The sequence below is a fragment of the Jatropha curcas genome, chromosome 7, assembly GCF_041381405.1.
Source record: "Jatropha curcas cultivar XTBG-Jc1 chromosome 7, XTBG_Jcur_1.0, whole genome shotgun sequence".
NCBI lineage: Eukaryota > Viridiplantae > Streptophyta > Magnoliopsida > Malpighiales > Euphorbiaceae > Jatropha > Jatropha curcas.
This window is the reverse complement of record NC_143157.1, coordinates 22,272,016-22,291,627: the sequence shown is the minus strand read 5'-3', so window position 1 is coordinate 22,291,627 and position 19,612 is coordinate 22,272,016. Positions and strand designations below refer to the sequence as shown.

Genomic DNA, 19,612 nt, shown 5'->3' with positions numbered 1-19,612 from the left:
GACGTTTTTGGATTGTTGTAGTGTTTAATATATATATATATATATATTTTAGACTGAAAATGTTTAAATATATATGTCAAGAACTCAAGATTATAAGGTTTGAATACTTACTTAACACATACTAGGCAAATTTTGGTATGTTCAATTGTTATTGTAAAAACTAATAATAATAATAAGATGCCATTCATAAAAAAAAACAAAACAAAAGAAAAAACATAGTAAAAAATAAGATGGATGTTATTGGATTATTAGCTCTTGAATCTTTTTCGGCCTCAATTTATAAAGAAATTTGTTGATTGGACGAATAATTTGATAATTTTCAATTATTGGAGTCAATACTTCAAAATTGGTAATATTAAAGAAAAGTTTTCAAAATTTATTTTTTTATTAATGAAAAATTATCAAAAATTAAGGGTCCGTTTATTTTCAAAAAATAATTTATTTTTTATTATTTGGTTGTAATATTAAAAATTAGTTAAATATTAAAATTTTTAACACCATAAAAAATATAAATAATAATAGAAAATTTCGTATTTTAAAAATTTTATTGTTAAATATAAGAAAATGCAAAAAAAAAAGTAAATTATGAACGTTGACAGTGACCAGTGGTGGTAGGCGACGGTGGCTAATGGTAAATGGTAACTATTGATGTGACTATTAATGATTAATATATAAGGACATAATAAGTTTCTCGATACATGGAAAATATTGTCCTCTCTTGAAAATGGGAGAAAATGAGAAGTCATTTTCTTTAAAGATAACTTAATTTTCTTTAAAAATGACTTAATTTTTCTTTGATCGAGAAAATATTTCCTATTGGTTTGTTTTACTGAATGCTCTAAAGAATGAAAAATTTTAAAAAATATTTCCTGCAAATTATAAATGGAAAAAATAATTGTGTTGTTTGTATTTTTGGAATTCGGTCATCCAAATGGATTGAGATTACTTATTTTTTTATGTTGTGCAGTGTTACAATAGAAAGACCATGACTGAGACTCCAAGAAGTCAGGGACTGTTTTTGTTTTATTTAATGTCAAGAAGGGGTTGGCCATACTAATAATATTTTATGATGTTTTAATATTTAATTAGGTTGATCAAATTATATGCATCATGGATTTCATCTAATTGATTGCTTCCATCTTTCTTTCACTTAGGATTTTTTTTTTATCTAATTAAATTAGACAATTTGATTGATTTAGTATTTATTGTTGATTATCCGGATCTAATTGTGAAATCAATTTGATTTGAATTAAATTAGACAATTTGATTGATTTCATTTTTAGATAGTTAAATAGATAGATTGAGAAATTAAGATGGTGTAGTTTGTTTTTTTTTTTTTTTTTTTTGTAAATTTTTATTTCTCAAACAATTTCAATTAATTTTTAAAAGTAAAAAATAAAGAAAAACAGTAAACAAAATAAAAATGGACGTTCATAAATCTTTATTGTAAAAAATAAATATATTGTAACCAAATATTTGACAAGATTAAAATAAAAAATAAATTAGAAAGATTTTGAAGTATGGTGAAAACATGCTTTCAAATTTCAAATAAATATTTTTTGGGTAATTTAATGTATAATTTTTTTATTTCATTTTAATTCTATTTATTTTTGAGTTCGCTAGTGAATTATTATTTGATCAATAATTAATAAATTCAAAATATCACTAAACTAAAACTCAATATATTCAATGTTTTAATGCGTCCAAAAATTTCACTATACTCTTAATTATTTATTTCGTTTATGAGCTACCCTTTGAGAAGTAGGCCATATTAGATTATGTAATTTGAATTATTTCATTTGAATTATTAATTCTTATTTTATTTTAATTCTTTTTGAAAAAGAATTTAATCATTATACTTATTTTTTCAAAAGTTCAGATTATTATAATTAAATAGAACATGTGATTATTGTTTTTCTTTTCATGTTTGGCAATAGGTACTAATCATGTATATTATTATTAGATTTAGTTGATTTCACAATTTAAAAGACAATCTCTTTCTATCACTTTATCATGGAAAAAAAAAAAAAAGGTGTTCGAGGACAAGATGTTGATCTTACTTTTCATTTTCATCAAAACAATCAAGGTGAAGTAAGAAGGGCATGTTTTAGATATTTTTAGATAATATTTTATTATTTATTTTTATGTTGATTTTTTAAAAAAATTCTGAATTTGTTACATTATATGCACATGTATTAGTATTTCAGAACATGCATTGCACACATTGATTCGCCCTAATATATTAAAATATCTCGAATTTTATAAATTTTTATAATTTCGTCATGTTTTGATATTTGTGTCAATTTTATCTCAATTTGGATTTTTTGTAGCAACAACACCCTTAATGGCAATTAAGGATGGAATTGTAAATAATAAAAAATTTTTTTTGAGCAGGAGTGGAGATTTGAATTTGGATTTATTGCTAAATTGTATATGCACTTATACTAGACTATGCTTGGTGTGCTAAATAAAAAAAAATTTTCATTACTTTTAAATCATCATATGACTCCTACAAAAAATTTTAAAAAAAATTGAAAAAATTCCATTAGTCTAAACAAATAAGTTGCATAGATTAAATTTAATTTTGAATAAATTCACTAATTAATAATTTTATAATATAAATTTTTACAACTTACCAAAAAATCCCAATGATGGCGTACAAATTAAATTAAAAAAATATGTATTATTAATTGCGTATTTTATTTTATATTATCTGTATTTTAAGGGTGAAAAATTATAATTGTTGTAATTTTTTAGATTTATGATATAGTCAAAATATTATGCATTTAACAAAAAAAATAAATAAAATTTTAATAAATTTAATTGCACATGCCTCAAATATAATATTTATAAATCTATAAATGTGTCACCCACTAAATGTGAATATAATTTGATATTAAAAGGACATTTAAAATTATTTTTTAAAAATAAAATGAAAATATTTTTATTTAAATTCTATTTTTAATTATAATTGGGGGTAATATTGCTGCAAAAACTCAAAATTGACATAAACGTCAAAATAAAGTGAAAATACAAAAATTCAGGATATTTTAATACATCAACCTCATTGATTTTCGTTCTAATATTTGTCATTTTTAAATATCATTTTAATACTTTAGAATTGTGCCACGTAAACTTTTGTGTCTTAATTTTTATATATTTATATAAATATATATTTAAATGATTATAATTTAAAATGTCAAAAAAATAATTCTAAGTCAAACGGGTCAATGCAGGACAACCAATTCAACGACAATTTTCTTCGTTAAATAGTTCAAAAGCAAAACCGATTAAATTTTGAGTCTAACAGCTCATTTGGAATAAACAAATTTCACAAAATTTTATAAAATTCATTGGAAAATTTAAAATATTGTGGTTAGAATGAAAAAAAAAAATACAGATTTAAATTTTACGAATTGAATTCCATGAAATTAGGCAATATCTAACTCAAATTCTACTAAAATTGATGGAATTTGTAAATAAATTTCATAAAATTGACTATTGAAATATTTATTGACTAAATTACCCTCAACTATAAACTCAACTATTTTTACTTTTTTTTCCTTTTTGTTTATTTTCTTTAAAAAATTTCAAACTATAACAACATTATTTTTTTTAATCCAATAATGACATTAGTTTATGTTTTTATTTTATTTCCTTTTTTTTTTGGAAAATTTCAAACCAATGACATTTTACTTTTTTCTTTTTGAAGTCTAGTAATAACGTTAGTTATTATTACTGTGAAACTATAAAAACTGATTATCAACAATTGTTTTCAAATGCAATTAAAAACAATAATAACATTCTTAATTTTTTTTTGTTTCTAAATTAATTACATAAATCAATAAAATCTTTTTCATCAATTAAAAATAATTATCATGATGAATGTTACTGCTTATATGGTTAATTAATTAGTGTGAAATATTAGTGCATTTATTTATTTGAAATTTATTATTTATATTTTAATAAAAAATGACAAGTTATTAAATATGAATTATAGCATACCAAACATGACAATTTATTATATTTTAAATTGTAGCATACCAAATATGACAAATTTATTTACAAATGAATTTTACTTGAAATTTATTTATAAATGAATTCTATAATCATGATTCATTTATTTCAAACACACTGTAATTTACCAGTTATTCAGTTTGACCTATCAGGCGGAGTTGGGTTGTATAACTATGATTTATATGGATGTTACTTAATCTTGGTGATGGGTGACAATTAAATAAGGATATTTATATTTTTCCACTAAGAAAAAAAAATAATAAACCTTGATGGTTTTCTCATATGGCAAATAATCATTAATTTAGTGTGCAAAGAGTTCATACACTAAGAGAAGACAATTCCTGTAATTACATGGATAATCACAAAAGTAAAATAAGATTGTTTGATTAGGATGTATAGGGATTAAGACATAATAAAAAATGTCATGTTATTAAATATGAACGATTATTTGAAAATTATGTCGTACAAGAGACTTAGAAGCATGAAAAGTTGTCATTTTAAAATGAGACTATCTTTAAAGACTATCTGACCAACTGTAAGTTAGTCTAGTGAAATGAGATATTAGATCCCTTATATAATATCTAGGATTTGAATTCTGGCGTTGTAAATGGAAAAAATTGAGTTGAAAGAGTCACTCTCACAAGAACTTAATCCAAATTAATGGGTTGGGATGGATATTGCACGGTAGTATTTAGATATTACTTATTCCCACTGCACGGACCTCGATTCAATAAAAAATTTTAATTAAAATGAGAATATTTATATATTTTCAGAGGAAAAAAAAGGTAAATAATAATAAATTGTGACGGTTTGTCTTATGTAGCAAATAGTTATTGATTCAGTGTACAGGTAATTCAAATACTAAAAATAGATGAATCATTATAATTAAATCAATAATTATATTAATTAATTACAAAAATAAATTAAGATTCCTTTGTGAACAATTATTTGAATGGTTATGTCGTACAAGACATTAAGAAGCATTTTAAGTGCTTTCATTTTAAATTGAGATTACCTTTCAGGGTGGAAGTATTAAATTCTTTTAAAAATAGCTGCAATCTAATATTTTTCCTCTTTTCTTAAATGATTTCATATCCTACTTATTTAATATAATTTTTCCTTTCACGATTATAATTATTGTTTCCCTAAAAATAGTTAACAGCTTGAAATATAAAATGTGGTACATGGACGTGACAAATACGTTAAGCGTTTTGAAATATGTTGTGTGGTTGTACAAGATACTTGAATTCTAGTAAGTATCATATATGATACACTTTGGTTTTAACATCTGAATTAAATAATCGAAAATTTGCTAGACTAGGAGTGTAAATGAGCACAGCCTCCAAGCAAGCTCCGTTTAAACTCGATTCGAGCTCAACTTGAGTCTTCAATTCAAGTCGAAAAAGTTTAAAATCAAGTTCTGCTCGAGGTTCGAGACTAAGGTAACCTAAAATAATATTATATAATATAAATATAAAAACTTGATAAGACTCGACGAACTTTCGAACTGAACATTTTTAGATTCAAACTTAACTTGTTTGCTAAATGAGCTGACTTGAGCTCAAGTTCGACCTTAAACTCAATTAGAGTCGAGTTTTTTCAAATTCTTTTCGAACCAAGCTTGACTCGTTTGCTAAATGAGCATACTCAAGCTCAAGCTCGACCTCGAGTTCAATTCGAGTTGAATTTTTTCAAACTCTTTTTGAGTCTAGCTCGAGTCATTTGCTAAATGAGCATACTCGAGCTCAAATTTGACCTCAAACTTAATTCGAGTAAAATTTTTTCAAACTCTTTACGAGTCCAGCTCAAAAAGTTCACGAGCCGACTGAGCTCTTTCACACTCGTGGTAGAGGATAACACTTCACCAATTTGCTATGTTTGTGAATTCTATAAAACATTGAACTGTATGAAAACTTCACCAATCTATTATGAAGTACACTCTTTTAAGCTAATAGTTGTGTATTAATTACTTCTTCTGTTCCACTTTAATAGCAATATTTGTTGTTTTTACAAGAATTGAGAAAATTGTTGCAATTCATTGATTTTCTAAAAATGCATGGTAGAATGTCTAAGTTGTCTTTCTTAAAAGTAAATATAAAAATAAATGACACTTAATGAATATGGGTAAAATTAGGAAAAATAATTAATATTTGGTCTCGAAATCCTTGACGAGCACTTAAAATAAAATAAGGTAAAATGTTTATTTATTGCTATTAAAATGAGATGGAGAGAGTAATTTTTTAAAAATTTTATCTTTATTTTTGCTTAACATAACAATTATTTTCTATAATTCTCTAAAGCCCATCTTATAAATTTCTATTTGTCCCTTTTAATTTTAGTACTACGTCAATGAACATTTTATCTTGTTCCACTTTTAAGTGCTCATTTAAGATTTTGAGAGTACATTAATTTTTTTTTTCAATTTTATCTATATTTATTATGCATTTTGTAGCAAAATTAGACAAGGAGATTTAGGCATTCTATATTTTATCTATATTTTAAGAAAGACAATTTAGACATTCTACTATATATTTTTAAAAAATTAATGTATTCCAATCATTTTCTTAATCCTTGCGAAAAGATTAAATGATGTTATTAAAATGAAACGGAGAGAGCAGTAAATTAATGAAGAAAGAATTACTGATATTGGATTAATTAAGTGAGACAGAGAGTAATGTATTCGAATTGAAAAATATTTTGTTATAGTTTAAGTGATTCAATTATTTTTTTAATTAATATTTAAAAACTTAGAATGATAGATAAAAATGCAAAGTGAGTGGATTTTAAGAAGTTCAAAATTTTACCGACCAGTTGGTATTAGAAGAAAATATTTAAGTCCCTTAATTAAGATATTAGATATCCAATTTTTTGAATAAAGAAAATCTCTATTGAGATTACTTCTCTCATAAACTTAATATGACGCGAGTAAGATTAATGAATTAGGAATATCATTAGTCTAATAAAAAAAAAGGTTCAATATTTACTAATCTCATTTTTTTGTCTAACGTTTGTCTATTAATCTAATAATCCTCCAATTAATAAATAAAGATATTAAATGGAATAACACGTGGAATGCTATAATGGAACATACATACCATAACAATATTATATGTAATGAGGACCAAGATATTGACCAATACACAAGATATTGACCAATACCATAATAATTTTAGAATTTCAACTGTCAACTACTCTTCACAGTTGAAATTTAATGAAATTGACTATATATAGATATAATGGTATTTTAATTTTATTTCAAAATAGAATTCAAACCAATTTATTTTGTTTTTCAACTAAAGAAAGAAATGTGAGATTCTATGAATTATAGAATCTATAAATTTTACATTGTATAAATTTTGTCAGGAATATAATTTTAATTTTATTGGCTAAAAATAAAAGAATCCTTCTCTAATTGAATAGATTAATGATTGAAAAAGAAATATTTTTTCTTAATTGAAAAGATTAATTTATTATAAAATTGGAATATTAAAACATAATTATCATATGATTGTTATTAGCATGGATGAAACTGCGTTGCAAAAAGAGGTAAACTTTTCATTCAACTTTTTTTTTTTTTAATCAATAAATGGTGATTAGTCATCTTTTCAATTTTTTGTGTTGCCTCATTGGTACATTTGTTGCTTGCATTTTTGGTTTGAGCGATGTATTATTTATTTTTATTGAAAGTGTGAAATCCTAATCATTTTTAATTAGAGTTCTATTTCTTGATATGCAAATATATATATATAAAGCAATTAAATGATAAATATTCAATAATATGTTATTTTTATATATGGCTTTTTACTATTTTTATATATGGCTTGATGTTGTTTTTTCATATTTTATAACGAGTTATGATTGTTATCCAACCATGATGCATGAGGGAATGTATGCCCTGCTTCGTTAGAAGCCCACGCTGCTGGGCTTGGCAATATAGCAGTTGGGTTTCATTTTCTTTAATCAAAGGTATGAAAATTATTAAACTGGTAGAATCGCTTTCTATATGGCTCTTATAATATGCAAGTTAAAATCTAATATGTTTTTAGATATTTATGATTATAAATCGAAAAGAAGACTGTGATTAAAAATTTAAAAAAAAATTATAAATTTTGTACTAAACATAAACTTCGTGCAAACCTTCAGAAATTTTCACTAGGTGCATTAATTTTTGCTAAGAAAAATTTCTAGAAGAGAAGGAGAGTTAAACTAAACCGAAGTAGGAAAGTAGGAAATGAATCTATAATCTATTTTTTATATATATACGTGGACCAAACGTATCAAAATCTCTCGAATTTTGTAAACTTTGCAATTTCACTATATTTTAACATTTCTATTAATTTTACCTAATTTTAACAATTTATAACAATTGCACCCTCAATTGCAATTAAGGATAAAATTGTAAATAAAAAGGTACTTCCATCATTTTTTAAGTATAGTATCTTATTGTTGAATAAGTACATAAAATTTATAATAAAAATAAAATTTTAAATGTCCTTTAAATATTAAATTATATACACATTTAGTGGGTGACATATTTATAGATTTAGAAATACAATATTTGAAATGTGAAATTAAAATAATTAAGAAGTTATTTATTTTTAATTAAATAAAAAATAATTTGACTATATTATGAAAATTTACAAAACTTAAGATTTTTTTATCTTTCGTATACGTAATTGAAAACTAATAATATTTTATTAACTTGATTTTTATTTCATGATTTGAAATTTTTTTGTAAGTAACAAAAATTTATTTATTAAATTATTATTAAAAATTAAAATTTTAATTTGTACCATATGAATTGGGTAGACTCAGAGAATTTTTTCTAACTTTTATTTTTATTAATATCACATGATGATTCAAAATATATCAAATAGTGGCAAAAAGTACTTGCGTGATTGATTATCATGATTTAGATTATGGGTTTGACCCTCCGCAATGCCAACTTTTCCCAGTCAGTCTCTTTGCTTCTTAAAGCAAGTGAAAATTAGTCAGATTTATGGACCATTAGAACGGGCACAGGTGTTAAAATATAAAAATATTAAAATGGAGTAAAATTATAAAAACTTCTAAACTTGGGGAATTTTAATAGATTAGGCCTATATTTTGTATAAAACCGAAAGCAAGCATGATAAGGTTGTTCGTTGTAAGTTATAATTGGGTTATTGGGTTGAGCTCTTTTACTACTATATGGGCTTTACTAGTGACCCACTTTGTAATGACACGGAGTGGAAGTCGTTTAATGAGGACTTCTAATTTGAAGAACGGCTGAAATTTTTATCATAGAAAAGAAAAAAAAGAATTAAATGAAATTGAAAAAAAAAAATTACATACTTCCAATTAACTTATTTGAATAAGATTTCTAATTAGAATATCTCATTTATTTAAATAAATTTATTAAATTTTATAAAAAACAAAGTATAAAGTTTATGGTAAGTACAATTGAATGTGATTAGATTTTTGAATAATATTTTTATCATTTTCTCTCTTTAATTTTTTAATTTCGGTATAAAATTATTTTTATCCAAATAAATAAATCAGAAGGAATATATAAAAAGGAAGAGGTGGCTTTTTAGATTTGGCACTAATAGTGCAAACTAACAGTCCTTTTTGGCGGACGAAAGGAGACAAATTTTTGGTTGCATACCTTCCGTCCACGCATGTCCACAGCGTGGCTTCTATATTACATCGGAATTTCAGTCGCATTTAGGCTTTGCCTTTTAAGTGACTCTTTTTTTTTTTTTTTTTTTTTTTTTCTAGTTAATATTTTTGATTTATTATGTTAACTGATTTTTAATTTTGATTAATTATTTTTTATAAAATTTGAGTTTTTCTTTTTTTTTTTTGCAAGTTTGAAGAATAAATTATATAAAAAGTTAACGTTTTGACAAATTGAATATTGCTTGCGAGTGTAGGGCAAATTAAGCTTTATTTCTAAATATTAGACTATACTTTTTAGATGTGGTAGTGTCATATTATTATTATTTTTTAGATGATGGCATTGTGTTGTTTTATTCTAATTTTTTTGGATTAATTTTTATTTTAATTTAGACATTTATAACTTCTAATTTGTACATGTTAAACACTATCTCAAACTTGACTTATATGGCAATTATTTTTTTAATTATAAAGATTAAAACTGTTAATCATGGTAGGTGAGAGTAGTTACTTAATTTTATCATCTCATTTAATTGATAGAAGGCATTGAAAAGCTTCTCTCTTCCTAATTCCTACTTCTATAAAATAGATAAAAAATAATAATATATGTAAAATACTAACTTCTCAGCAAATTAATTCTTCTAAAAATTATAAAATTAGTTGAAAAACAAATGAAATAAATTTTAAACAATAATCACACAAAATTTTCAATTTTCAAAAATTATTTTTGACATTCTTGATATAATGTCAAGTATAAGGTTGTCTTGCATGCATATATATCACAAATAATAAATTTAACCCTAAATTTCAATTTGATTGCCGAAATAACACCGTGGATTACGTAGTAAGGGGCAGCCCTCTCCTTTGAATAACATTCATCAAATTGAGGATAACCTCTTTATGGCAGTAAAAATACTCGAACTCAAAATCTCTCACTTCCTACATCTTTTATGAAAGGTAGAAAAATCAATCAAATCACACATAATCGGGGATGACTAATCTAGTCTACCTCTATTTTCATAGATTAAAAAAATAAAACATAAAATTTATTTGTGCTAAAAAGAAAAAGAAATTTTATTGAAAGTAGTTGAAAAATTGAAAAGTCCAAATGGAGTAAAGACCAGATTTTATAATGGCAAAAAATCTAGTGGACCTACCTCTATGGATTCCCTATTCAAAAAATAAAAGCAGACCTTTTTCACACTTGCACGTGAAAAATGTCATTTAAGTAAATTACTGTCTGATGTAAGGGTATTTAAGTACGTACACTTTTAACCGATATCTTATCGTAAACTCTTTAATTAATAATTGGAAAAAGACTTGTCAACGCAACGGTGCTCTCGTAATCATCGATGCGATCCAGATTCACACAAGCCACGTGTTCTTAACAAAAAGGTTAGTGCCAAGGATAGATATGTCATTTTATTATCGATAAGGGAAACAAAGGCTTTGAGACAAGAATGTCATTTTCGCTTTTGGTTAAATGGTAAATAAATATTATGTTGCTATATATATATATATATATATATATATATGTAAGTTGCAAAGTGATACGCCGGTAAACTATTTCTAACCGTGGAAATTATAAGTTGCAAACCATAATTCCTTTTGAGAATTATAATGTATAAATTAATTTTTATACTCATAAAATTTAAATTTGAAATCAAATTCCTAAACAAGTTTATATTTAACTATAAAATCTTTAAAAATTATGCAAAATCTTGAGGTTTTACTAAAAATATTCAAATAAATTTTCAAAAGATTTCTATACATACCACACACATAAATATATATGCACACACTTTTTTTGTTTGTGAATAATAATAAATTTACAAATTAGACTTATAATTTGTTCTCAAAGTAATTGATTTTGGACATAAGCTCAACACGATTCTAATTTATTTATCTTTCATAGATTCAACTATGGTCATTTAATTTGTAAAATAATTACCGTAAATATTGAAAATGATGATAATTTAAAGAAAAAGAAATATTATAGTATAGATTAAAGTACAAGCCTTCTATGCCTTTAAAAAAAAAAAAAAAATACAAGCCTTCTATCAATTTTTTTTCTTATGCTAGTGGTATTTAATTATTTTTATAAAGTAGATCAATTACTATTAATTGATTAATTTGAACTCAATTGCTTAGGCATTGTTTGTTATAATTGTTTATTTTTAGTTTTTTATTTATTAGAAACATGAAAACATGAAACGGTTTTAATTTTTGATTATGTATTTTTTCAAAAATATATTTTTCCTAAAACTATTTTTTCTTTTCTTTTAGTTCATGATATGAAAAAATTTTCCAATTATCAAATCTGTTAAATATTTTAATTAATAATAAAAATTTTAAAAATTTAAAATTTGGAATAAAATAATTAAAATTAGTTTACAATTTAATTTTTAAATTTCAAAGTTACAATAACTTTTGATTATTACGTGCACAATCAAATGAATAAAAATATAATATTCAAGTATTATAATAAATAAATAATACCAAATGACATTAGAAAATAATAATAAATATAAAAATAATACTAAATAGAGAATAGATAGAAAAAATATATAATTTTAATAAAAAAAAACTATCTACTCGTATTTCTTGCATAAATAAATGACATTAGATTTGTGTAGATAGAAAAATAATAATAATAATAATAATAATACCTTAATAAGGAAAAATCTTATAAAAAATAAAAAATAAAAGAATGTAGAATTAAAAACAGAAGACGCAATTACATAAATCACTATTTGTGGTATCATAAAATTTATTTTTTATTTTAAAAATAATTTTTTTAAAGGCAAAGAAAAAAATTTAAACAAATTTAAATAAACAAAATTTGTTTATCTTTTAAGAAAAATAATAAAAAATAAAAAATTTATGCGAAAACGAAATTTATTTTACTTATAGCTAAAGTTTAACTATTTTTATTTACAAGTTACTTAAAATATTTGAAGAAAATGATTTGGAGATTAAAACTAAAACATCACATCTACATAGAGATAGAGATATACCCTTTAGGATTGAATTTAAATTTTTTAAATTTGAAATTCAATTTGTTCATTTTAAATAACAAATCATACAGCTCCAAATTAAGTTGTTTTACTTTATACAAATTTTGCTTAATTTGATTTGAAAGGATGTTGAAAGAAAAGCCTAGCATTTTTTTCCCCATAATAATTTTACAACTCTCTCTCTCTATATATATATATATATTAATAATTTTTTTTAATTTAATTTTAATAAGTCTTAAAAATTCTAAAATAATTCTTCTTATCTTTTTTCACTAATTTTCTATGCAAGTGGAAAAAAAGGGGAAAAAAAAAAATAATAATATAATCTTTTTTACTGCATGTAGAAATTCATAACCGGAATATCCTCCCTAATTCTCTAGCTCTCTCTCTCTAAATGGACACCTAGTAAATATAGCTATTAGTATTACCCACTAGTCAGTCTGTCTTTCTTTCAAGGAAAACAGAAAATCAAGAAAAAGAACAGGAAACTGAGAAATTTAAAAAGAGAGAGAGGTTTTGAGATCTGACCCGTTTTGTTTGGTTTTTGCCAAAACTCGAAACTTGGGGGCCCTTTGTCAAGGGGGTCTTCTCTTTCTGCTTCTCTTCCTTTCTGTCTCTGGTAATAATCTGCCATTTCTTTTGCTTTTTCCTCTTCTCTTGTTTTATGCAATTCGATTTCTTTCTTTTATTTTCTATGCACCTTTTACTTTGGTGGTGGTATGTTCTTGATCTTTTATTTTATTTTTCATTGATCTGGTTTTGGTTTTTGTTGGATTTGTTTATAGGATGCTTGCTATGTGTTGATCTTTGCGAATACCATTATTTACTACTGCTGAGATTATTGTTATGATTTAATGTGGTTTTATGATATTGGTTTTGTTGCTCAATTGAGTTAGCTTTTGTTTTTCTTTTGGATTTTTATTTAATGGATTTGATATCTCAATTGCATGGATTTTCTTTGATATCTTCCTGATTATTTTGGATTTTCTTTGATATCTTCCTGATTATTTTATCTGGATTTATTTAAGTGCTTTGGTTTCTTTGTTTCTTGAATGATTGGTTAATGCTCTTGTTGGTTGCTTATTGTAGAAAACTGTTATTTTTCAGTATGTTATATAGATTCACTGACTTTTTTGAATCTTGAATTGTTTATTTATTTATTTGATTATTATTATTATTATTATTTTGGGAAATTATTGTTCTTGTTACTCTATTTGATCTTTCATAAACAAAATCCTGCAGAACAAGTGAATTGTATTTGGTTATGTTATAAAATTCGTTCTGTTGAATCTTTAATTACATATTTGGTAAAATTTTAATTATTTGTAATTCAGGATTTTTCAATTCTCAAGGCTGATCTTTTGTTGAAAGGATGGGTGTTGAGGTTGTGGGATCTGAAATGGCTCATGTACCCGTTGAGACTGTTGCTGAAGTAGACAACTCATTTCTGCATGAGAAGGAAAATGGGAAACTGGATATGGAATCAGGGTTTAAAGAGCCTATCAAATTCGGTTCCCAGGATGAGGAGCCCGCAAAAGAAGCGGACATTGTTGCAGATGCCAAGTTCCCAAAAGAAGCAGCTGACGAGTGGCCTGCTCCAAGGCAGATCCATACCTTTTATTTTGTAAGATACCGACCATTTGATGATCCAAAAATAAAAGCCAAAATTGATTCGGCTGACAGGGAGATTCAAAGGACTAATCAATCCAGGTTTCAGATTTTGGAAGAGTTGAAAGCAAAGAGGGTATGTTAAAAAGTTACTTGTCTGTCAACTTGAACTAGCAGTTTTAGCCGTATTATCTCTGGGTGATTCCAGTTGCCAAATCTTAATTATTTTTTAGGAACTAACATTTGCTGGAGCAATTATGGTAGTTAAGGCCGTAAAGGAAGTCTTTAACTCGTTATCAATTGTCAGGATATACAAAATATTTCTGTTTGCTGCCACAGGTTAATATGGTATCTAAACAACTTATTTTGGAGCTTTTCTTCTTTGAAAATTAATGAGTCAGTCAATAAAGGATTATCAGACATGCTTTATATGTATGAAAGAAATGCATACCTGGCAAACTCTTTTAGTAAAAAGAAATCTGCAGTTACTTTGTAGTACAAGATAAATGTGAACATGATCAACCTTTTATTGTAAAAGCTATTTGTGGTACCAGATTTTGACAATGCATTTACTGAGGGAAGCTCTTTTTTAAAAATGTTTGTGGTGTTTTTGTAAATATTTTAATTTAATCCACTGTCTTATTTTCTATGTTTAGTTCAGAAGAGAATGAGAAAGAGATACAGGAGGAATCTTTCTAATGGAAATTCCCTTTGATCAAAAAAGTTATATCAAGAAAATTAGTTGGTTTTGAGTTAGTCTTTTAAGACAAGTTGTTTGCAATAATTTTGTGTGCATACATGTTTTTCAATTAAATTCAGTTCCCTTACTAATCTCTCCTCTCATTTCCCTTTTAAATGATTAAGAAAATGGAAGACACAAGGTTTCTTATTCAAAGGGAGCATGTTGGTTTTAGTTTCACTTGCATTTGTGTCTTTAGTAAAAATATTGAAATACCTTGATTTTGAAAAGATGACCTTGATGAATGTTTGATTTTAATTTGAACCATCTTATGAGTGAAAAAATGCCAATCCAACATCTCATGGATGATATGGTTTCTTATTAGTCTAGCTAATAAGCTTCTAAAGCATTTGCTATATTTGCATAGCAAATTTGTAAAATCTTCTGTTGACATTTTTAACACTATCATTGCCATTGCCCTTTTTCGCTTGGATTAAAGCTAATAGAATTAATTTAATGGTGTCTCTGTGAATGTTTTGGCTGGTTTTCTGCTACGAGCTACTGATAGTTGTCAAACTGGCAGTTGAAGAGGTCTATGGATTCATTTATTGAAATAAAATCCTTGGCATACTCTAGGAATTCTATTTAGAGTCAAACCTCTTTATTTGACTGCTTTCAGATCCATGATTGATTCTTGTGATGTTTGAATGACACTTTCAACCTCAATTTGGGGTGAATGGTGTAGTTACTGTTTTGATGGGAACAACTCTGTTTGTCCTCCATTTAACCATGAGTTTGCCCGCTAGTCTAATATGCCAAAAGTTGTTAGAATTCTTTTCAAATTATAGATTAAGACCATGCCTGTTGGTATTACCAGCCTCGTAACCTCCAAACAATTAATTCTAATTCTTTTTTTTTTGTTTCCCATCTAGTCGGTGCGCGCAGAATTGATGGAACAGGTTAAAACTCTAAGAAACGAAAATGATCAATACCGAAATATCGTTGATGAGAAAAGGAAGGAAATAGAACCTCTGCAGCAGGCACTGGGAAAGCTACGCAGCACAAACAATGCAGGTCGTGGTGCTCTGTGTTCATCTGAGGAAGAGCTCAATGATGTTGTATGTTATAGTTATTAGCTTTTTGTAATATTGCTAGCCAACAATTTCTTTTGAGCAGAACTATGTCGATGACTTGATGCTATTTTATTTATGTTCCTTTTCTTTTTTTTTTTTTTTTTTTTTTTTTTTTTTTTTTTTTTTTTTGCATTGGTGAATTTAGATCAATGGCTTGCGATACTGCATAGAACATGAGAGCATCCCATTGACTGAGGAAAAGAAAATACTTAGAGAAATCAAACAGCTTGAGGGGACAAGGGACAAAGTAATTGCAAATGCTGCTATGAGAGCAAAGATTCAGGATTCACTGGGCCAGAAAGAAGCTATTCAAGACCAGGTCAAAGTAAGTGATATGAAGTTTTGACTTCTAATGTATTGAAAGTTTGTGGTTTCATTGACTTCTCCAGTTAGGAATATTTGTAGTCATTAGCACGCATATGGTAACTTGGAATATTTTTGTTATTATAGCTTATGGGCGTTGACTTGGATGGAGTAAGAAAGGAGAAACAGGCGGTTGGGACAAGAATTGGTCTACTTAAAGAAAAAGTGAAGGCATTGGATGCTGAAATCAAGTCATTGCAGGATGATCTGGAAGCTGTTACAGTCAAGAGGGACAAAGCATTTGAAAATATCAAGTCCTTGAGACAACAGCGTGATGATGGGGTAATATTTTATATCAGTGTTTTTTTGCAATGATTTAAGTCTTTTTGTGTGTTGCTATCTGTTTTTCTATATATATGCAACAATATAAAAAGAAACACTTATGTTATATCTACAATCTTCTTGATGAATGATTTAACTGAGTCGCTCAATGTTATCATCGAAACTTGCTGGTGCTGAGATCAAGTTGTACGCTTGGGCAAAAAATTTCTCGAGTATAGAAATGAGATTCTGATGTGGATTTGTTACGTGAATTAACCTTCTATTAAGTTTTCTTCCTCCCTTCTTCCCTTTTTATGGTTCCCTCTCTTGCATCACAGTTCTGTGGTGATTTTACAGTGCTCTGTCTCTCCATCTCCCTTCTGCTCTCCCTCCCTCGCTTTCTTTTTATTGGGTTTGGTCTAAAAATTTTCTCCTTGCTTTGTTTGCACCATATCGGGAGTTAGGTTGTTAGTGTGTTGGTTGGATTGAGACTTGTCAGTTCAGTTTTTAACAAATCTTATACTAATGTTGTTCGTGGTTGAAACAATAATGAACATGAATTGCAACTATATATTGGTTCCATTTACACAATATTGAATAATCCTGAATTAGGAAGAATTTTATGTATGTTAGCTTTTGGTTTCTATCAATCAAGAAGCACAAGCCCATATATTTTTACTATGATGCTTCTAGTTGAAAGTTTGTTTTACCAATGCTGAGTTGATGCAAAAAGCTAGAAAGCCAATCATAAGCGAACTCCCTTTTGCAAAGAATTATATGGTCTTAATTTGCATGAGAATGACTTAATGGTTATTCCTTTCATCCATTGGTCCCTCACTTATAGCACTATATTGATTGGCATTCTGCTCTGGTCATATGCGGTGCTAAAATTTATCTGTTTGGATGAAGTCTGTCAGCATTATTTGCATTTCGATTTATACTGTCGTCTCTCTCTCTCTATCAGAATGTCCACTTCTACAACAGCCGTAAGACCATAACTGAAGCTAAAGATCTTGCTGCTAAGAAAGATGTTCAGGCTCTTGAGAAGCTTGCTCATGAAGAGGTATGCTAGACAAGTACTTGTTTTGTTGAACATCTAATAGCTGATTATTCTGCTACATGCTAACCTTGTGTTTTTATTCTTGACTAGGTTGACAAATTTGTGTCCCTCTGGAGCAGCAACAAAGCCTTTAGGGATGATTATGAGAAAAGAATTTTGCCATCACTTGACATGCGACAGTTGAGCAGAGATGGACGAATCAGAAACCCTGATGAGAAGCCATTGGTTGTTGTGGAGTCAGCAGTACAGTCTGAACCAGAACCAGTGGCTAAACCTAATGTAAAACGGGTGAAGGAAGAACCAAAACCTGCTGCACAAAAGGATATTGCAGCTACCCAGAAGGCCCAAAAAGAATCAAGTAAGACTGGTTCAAAGGCAACCTCGGACCATATTGATGTAGCTGATGAGATCTATGTGCCAGAAAAGAGGAGTCCTGCGAAGGAGGAAATTGATGAATCAAAGTTGAAGGAGCTTAAAAGAGAAGAAGAGATGGTAAAAGCTAAGCAAGCCCTGGAAAGGAAGAAGAAACTGGCTGAGAAAGCTGCAGCTAAAGCAGCAATAAGAGCTCAAAAGGAAGCAGAGAAAAAGCTCAAGGAAATTATTACTTATTCCTTAGTTCCTGATAATTGCTTGCATATACTATTTTTCTTAACTGTTGAAAATGGAACTGAAACATTACTTCTAATCTGTACTTACAGGAGCGTGAAAAGAAATTGAAGAAGAAGGCTGCAATTTCTGCTCCGTCAGCTGAAGCTGAGGAACCATCTGAAGCGGTTGTAGAGGCAGCAGAAACTGAAAAGGTTGAAGTGGATGATGAGCCTCCAGCTCCCTCAAAGGAAAGAGTGAGAAAGGAGAATAGTGTTAGGTACAGGACTCGACCAAAGGGTCCAGATTCACTTCCAAAAGCCATCTTGAGGAAGAAAAAGACGACCAACTACTGGATGTGGGCTGCTGTTGCAGCTTTGCTGCTCCTTGTGTTTGCAGTCACTGGATACTACTATCTTCACTGAAGAAGTGGAAATAGGAGTAATTGTGTAGAGTGGTGGACAGTTTTCTGCTTGATGAACATGCGAGTGGCTAGGTCTTTTAGAAGAACGAACTAAGACAATTTTGCTCGTTGCATCCTGTTGCAGGATGGACTCAAAGCTCATAATGTTGGTGGTCATAGCAGATGCAGTTTAAAATACTTTAGCAAGAAAAATGATATACATTTGGTTTGTTTTTTATGCTTCCAAATTTTGACTTGGTTAAATTTCATGAATGTTAACTGAAGCCTTTGCTTTTATTTGGAAATTTAGAAGTTCATTTTCAGAATATATTTTGTGCCTTCGATCCTATTCACTTAACATGAGAATTTTCATTGTCAGGCAAATTTCCTTTTCAGGTTTGCATTTTGGTTTAGGAGAGACCTGAGAATGAAAGTGTCTTCTTTTTTTGAATGTGTTCTTATGAGGGAGTAAAATCCTCTTTTTTTTGTTTTCCCTCTGGCAATTACTTTGGGATGTACATACAAAGGTGGAGATGAGTTCTTGTTCACATAGAGGATGGTCTACCCCTTCTTACGTTTCAAAGCAGGCCCATGTTAGTTTTAGGGTGAGCATTGTCCAAGTTAAGTTGATTCCTTGCAATTAAATTGATACCTTCAGATTAAATTAAATTAATATTTTTATTCGATAATTTGTTTATAATTATTTAAAAATAATAAATAATAAATAAATATAATTATAAAAAATTTGATTAATATAAAAAAATAGAAATATATTTGTATAATCTATAATATATTTGAGTTTTTAAAATGTCCGGCTAATTTGAATTT

General features: G+C 27.2%; 1 protein-coding gene across 1 annotated transcript; it reads left to right on the top strand.

Moving 5' to 3' along the window:
* Window positions 1-13,122: 13,122 nt before the first annotated feature.
* On the top strand, window positions 13,123-19,112 carry LOC105644279 (proton pump-interactor). Its single transcript, XM_089724055.1, has 7 exons — window positions 13,123-13,311; window positions 14,027-14,436; window positions 15,912-16,097; window positions 16,258-16,437; window positions 16,563-16,757; window positions 17,701-17,799; window positions 17,887-19,112. The coding sequence occupies exons 2-7, from the start codon at window positions 14,065-14,067 to the stop codon at window positions 18,511-18,513; spliced, it is 1,659 nt and encodes a 552-aa protein (XP_089580181.1). The 5' UTR covers window positions 13,123-13,311; window positions 14,027-14,064; the 3' UTR covers window positions 18,514-19,112.
* The last annotated feature ends 500 nt before the right edge of the window (window positions 19,113-19,612 follow it).

What these genes read in the sequence shown, in the direction of transcription:
- LOC105644279 (XM_089724055.1), top strand. Translation starts at nt 14,065, where the DNA reads ATGGGTGTTGAGGTTGTGGGATCTGAAATGGCTCATGTACCCGTTGAG. An exon ending in AAGAGTTGAAAGCAAAGAGG is followed by an intron (nt 14,437 to 15,911) that starts GTATGTTAAAAA and finishes TTTCCCATCTAG; the next exon opens with TCGGTGCGCGCAGAATTGAT. An exon ending in AGGAAGAGCTCAATGATGTT is followed by an intron (nt 16,098 to 16,257) that starts GTATGTTATAGT and finishes TGGTGAATTTAG; the next exon opens with ATCAATGGCTTGCGATACTG.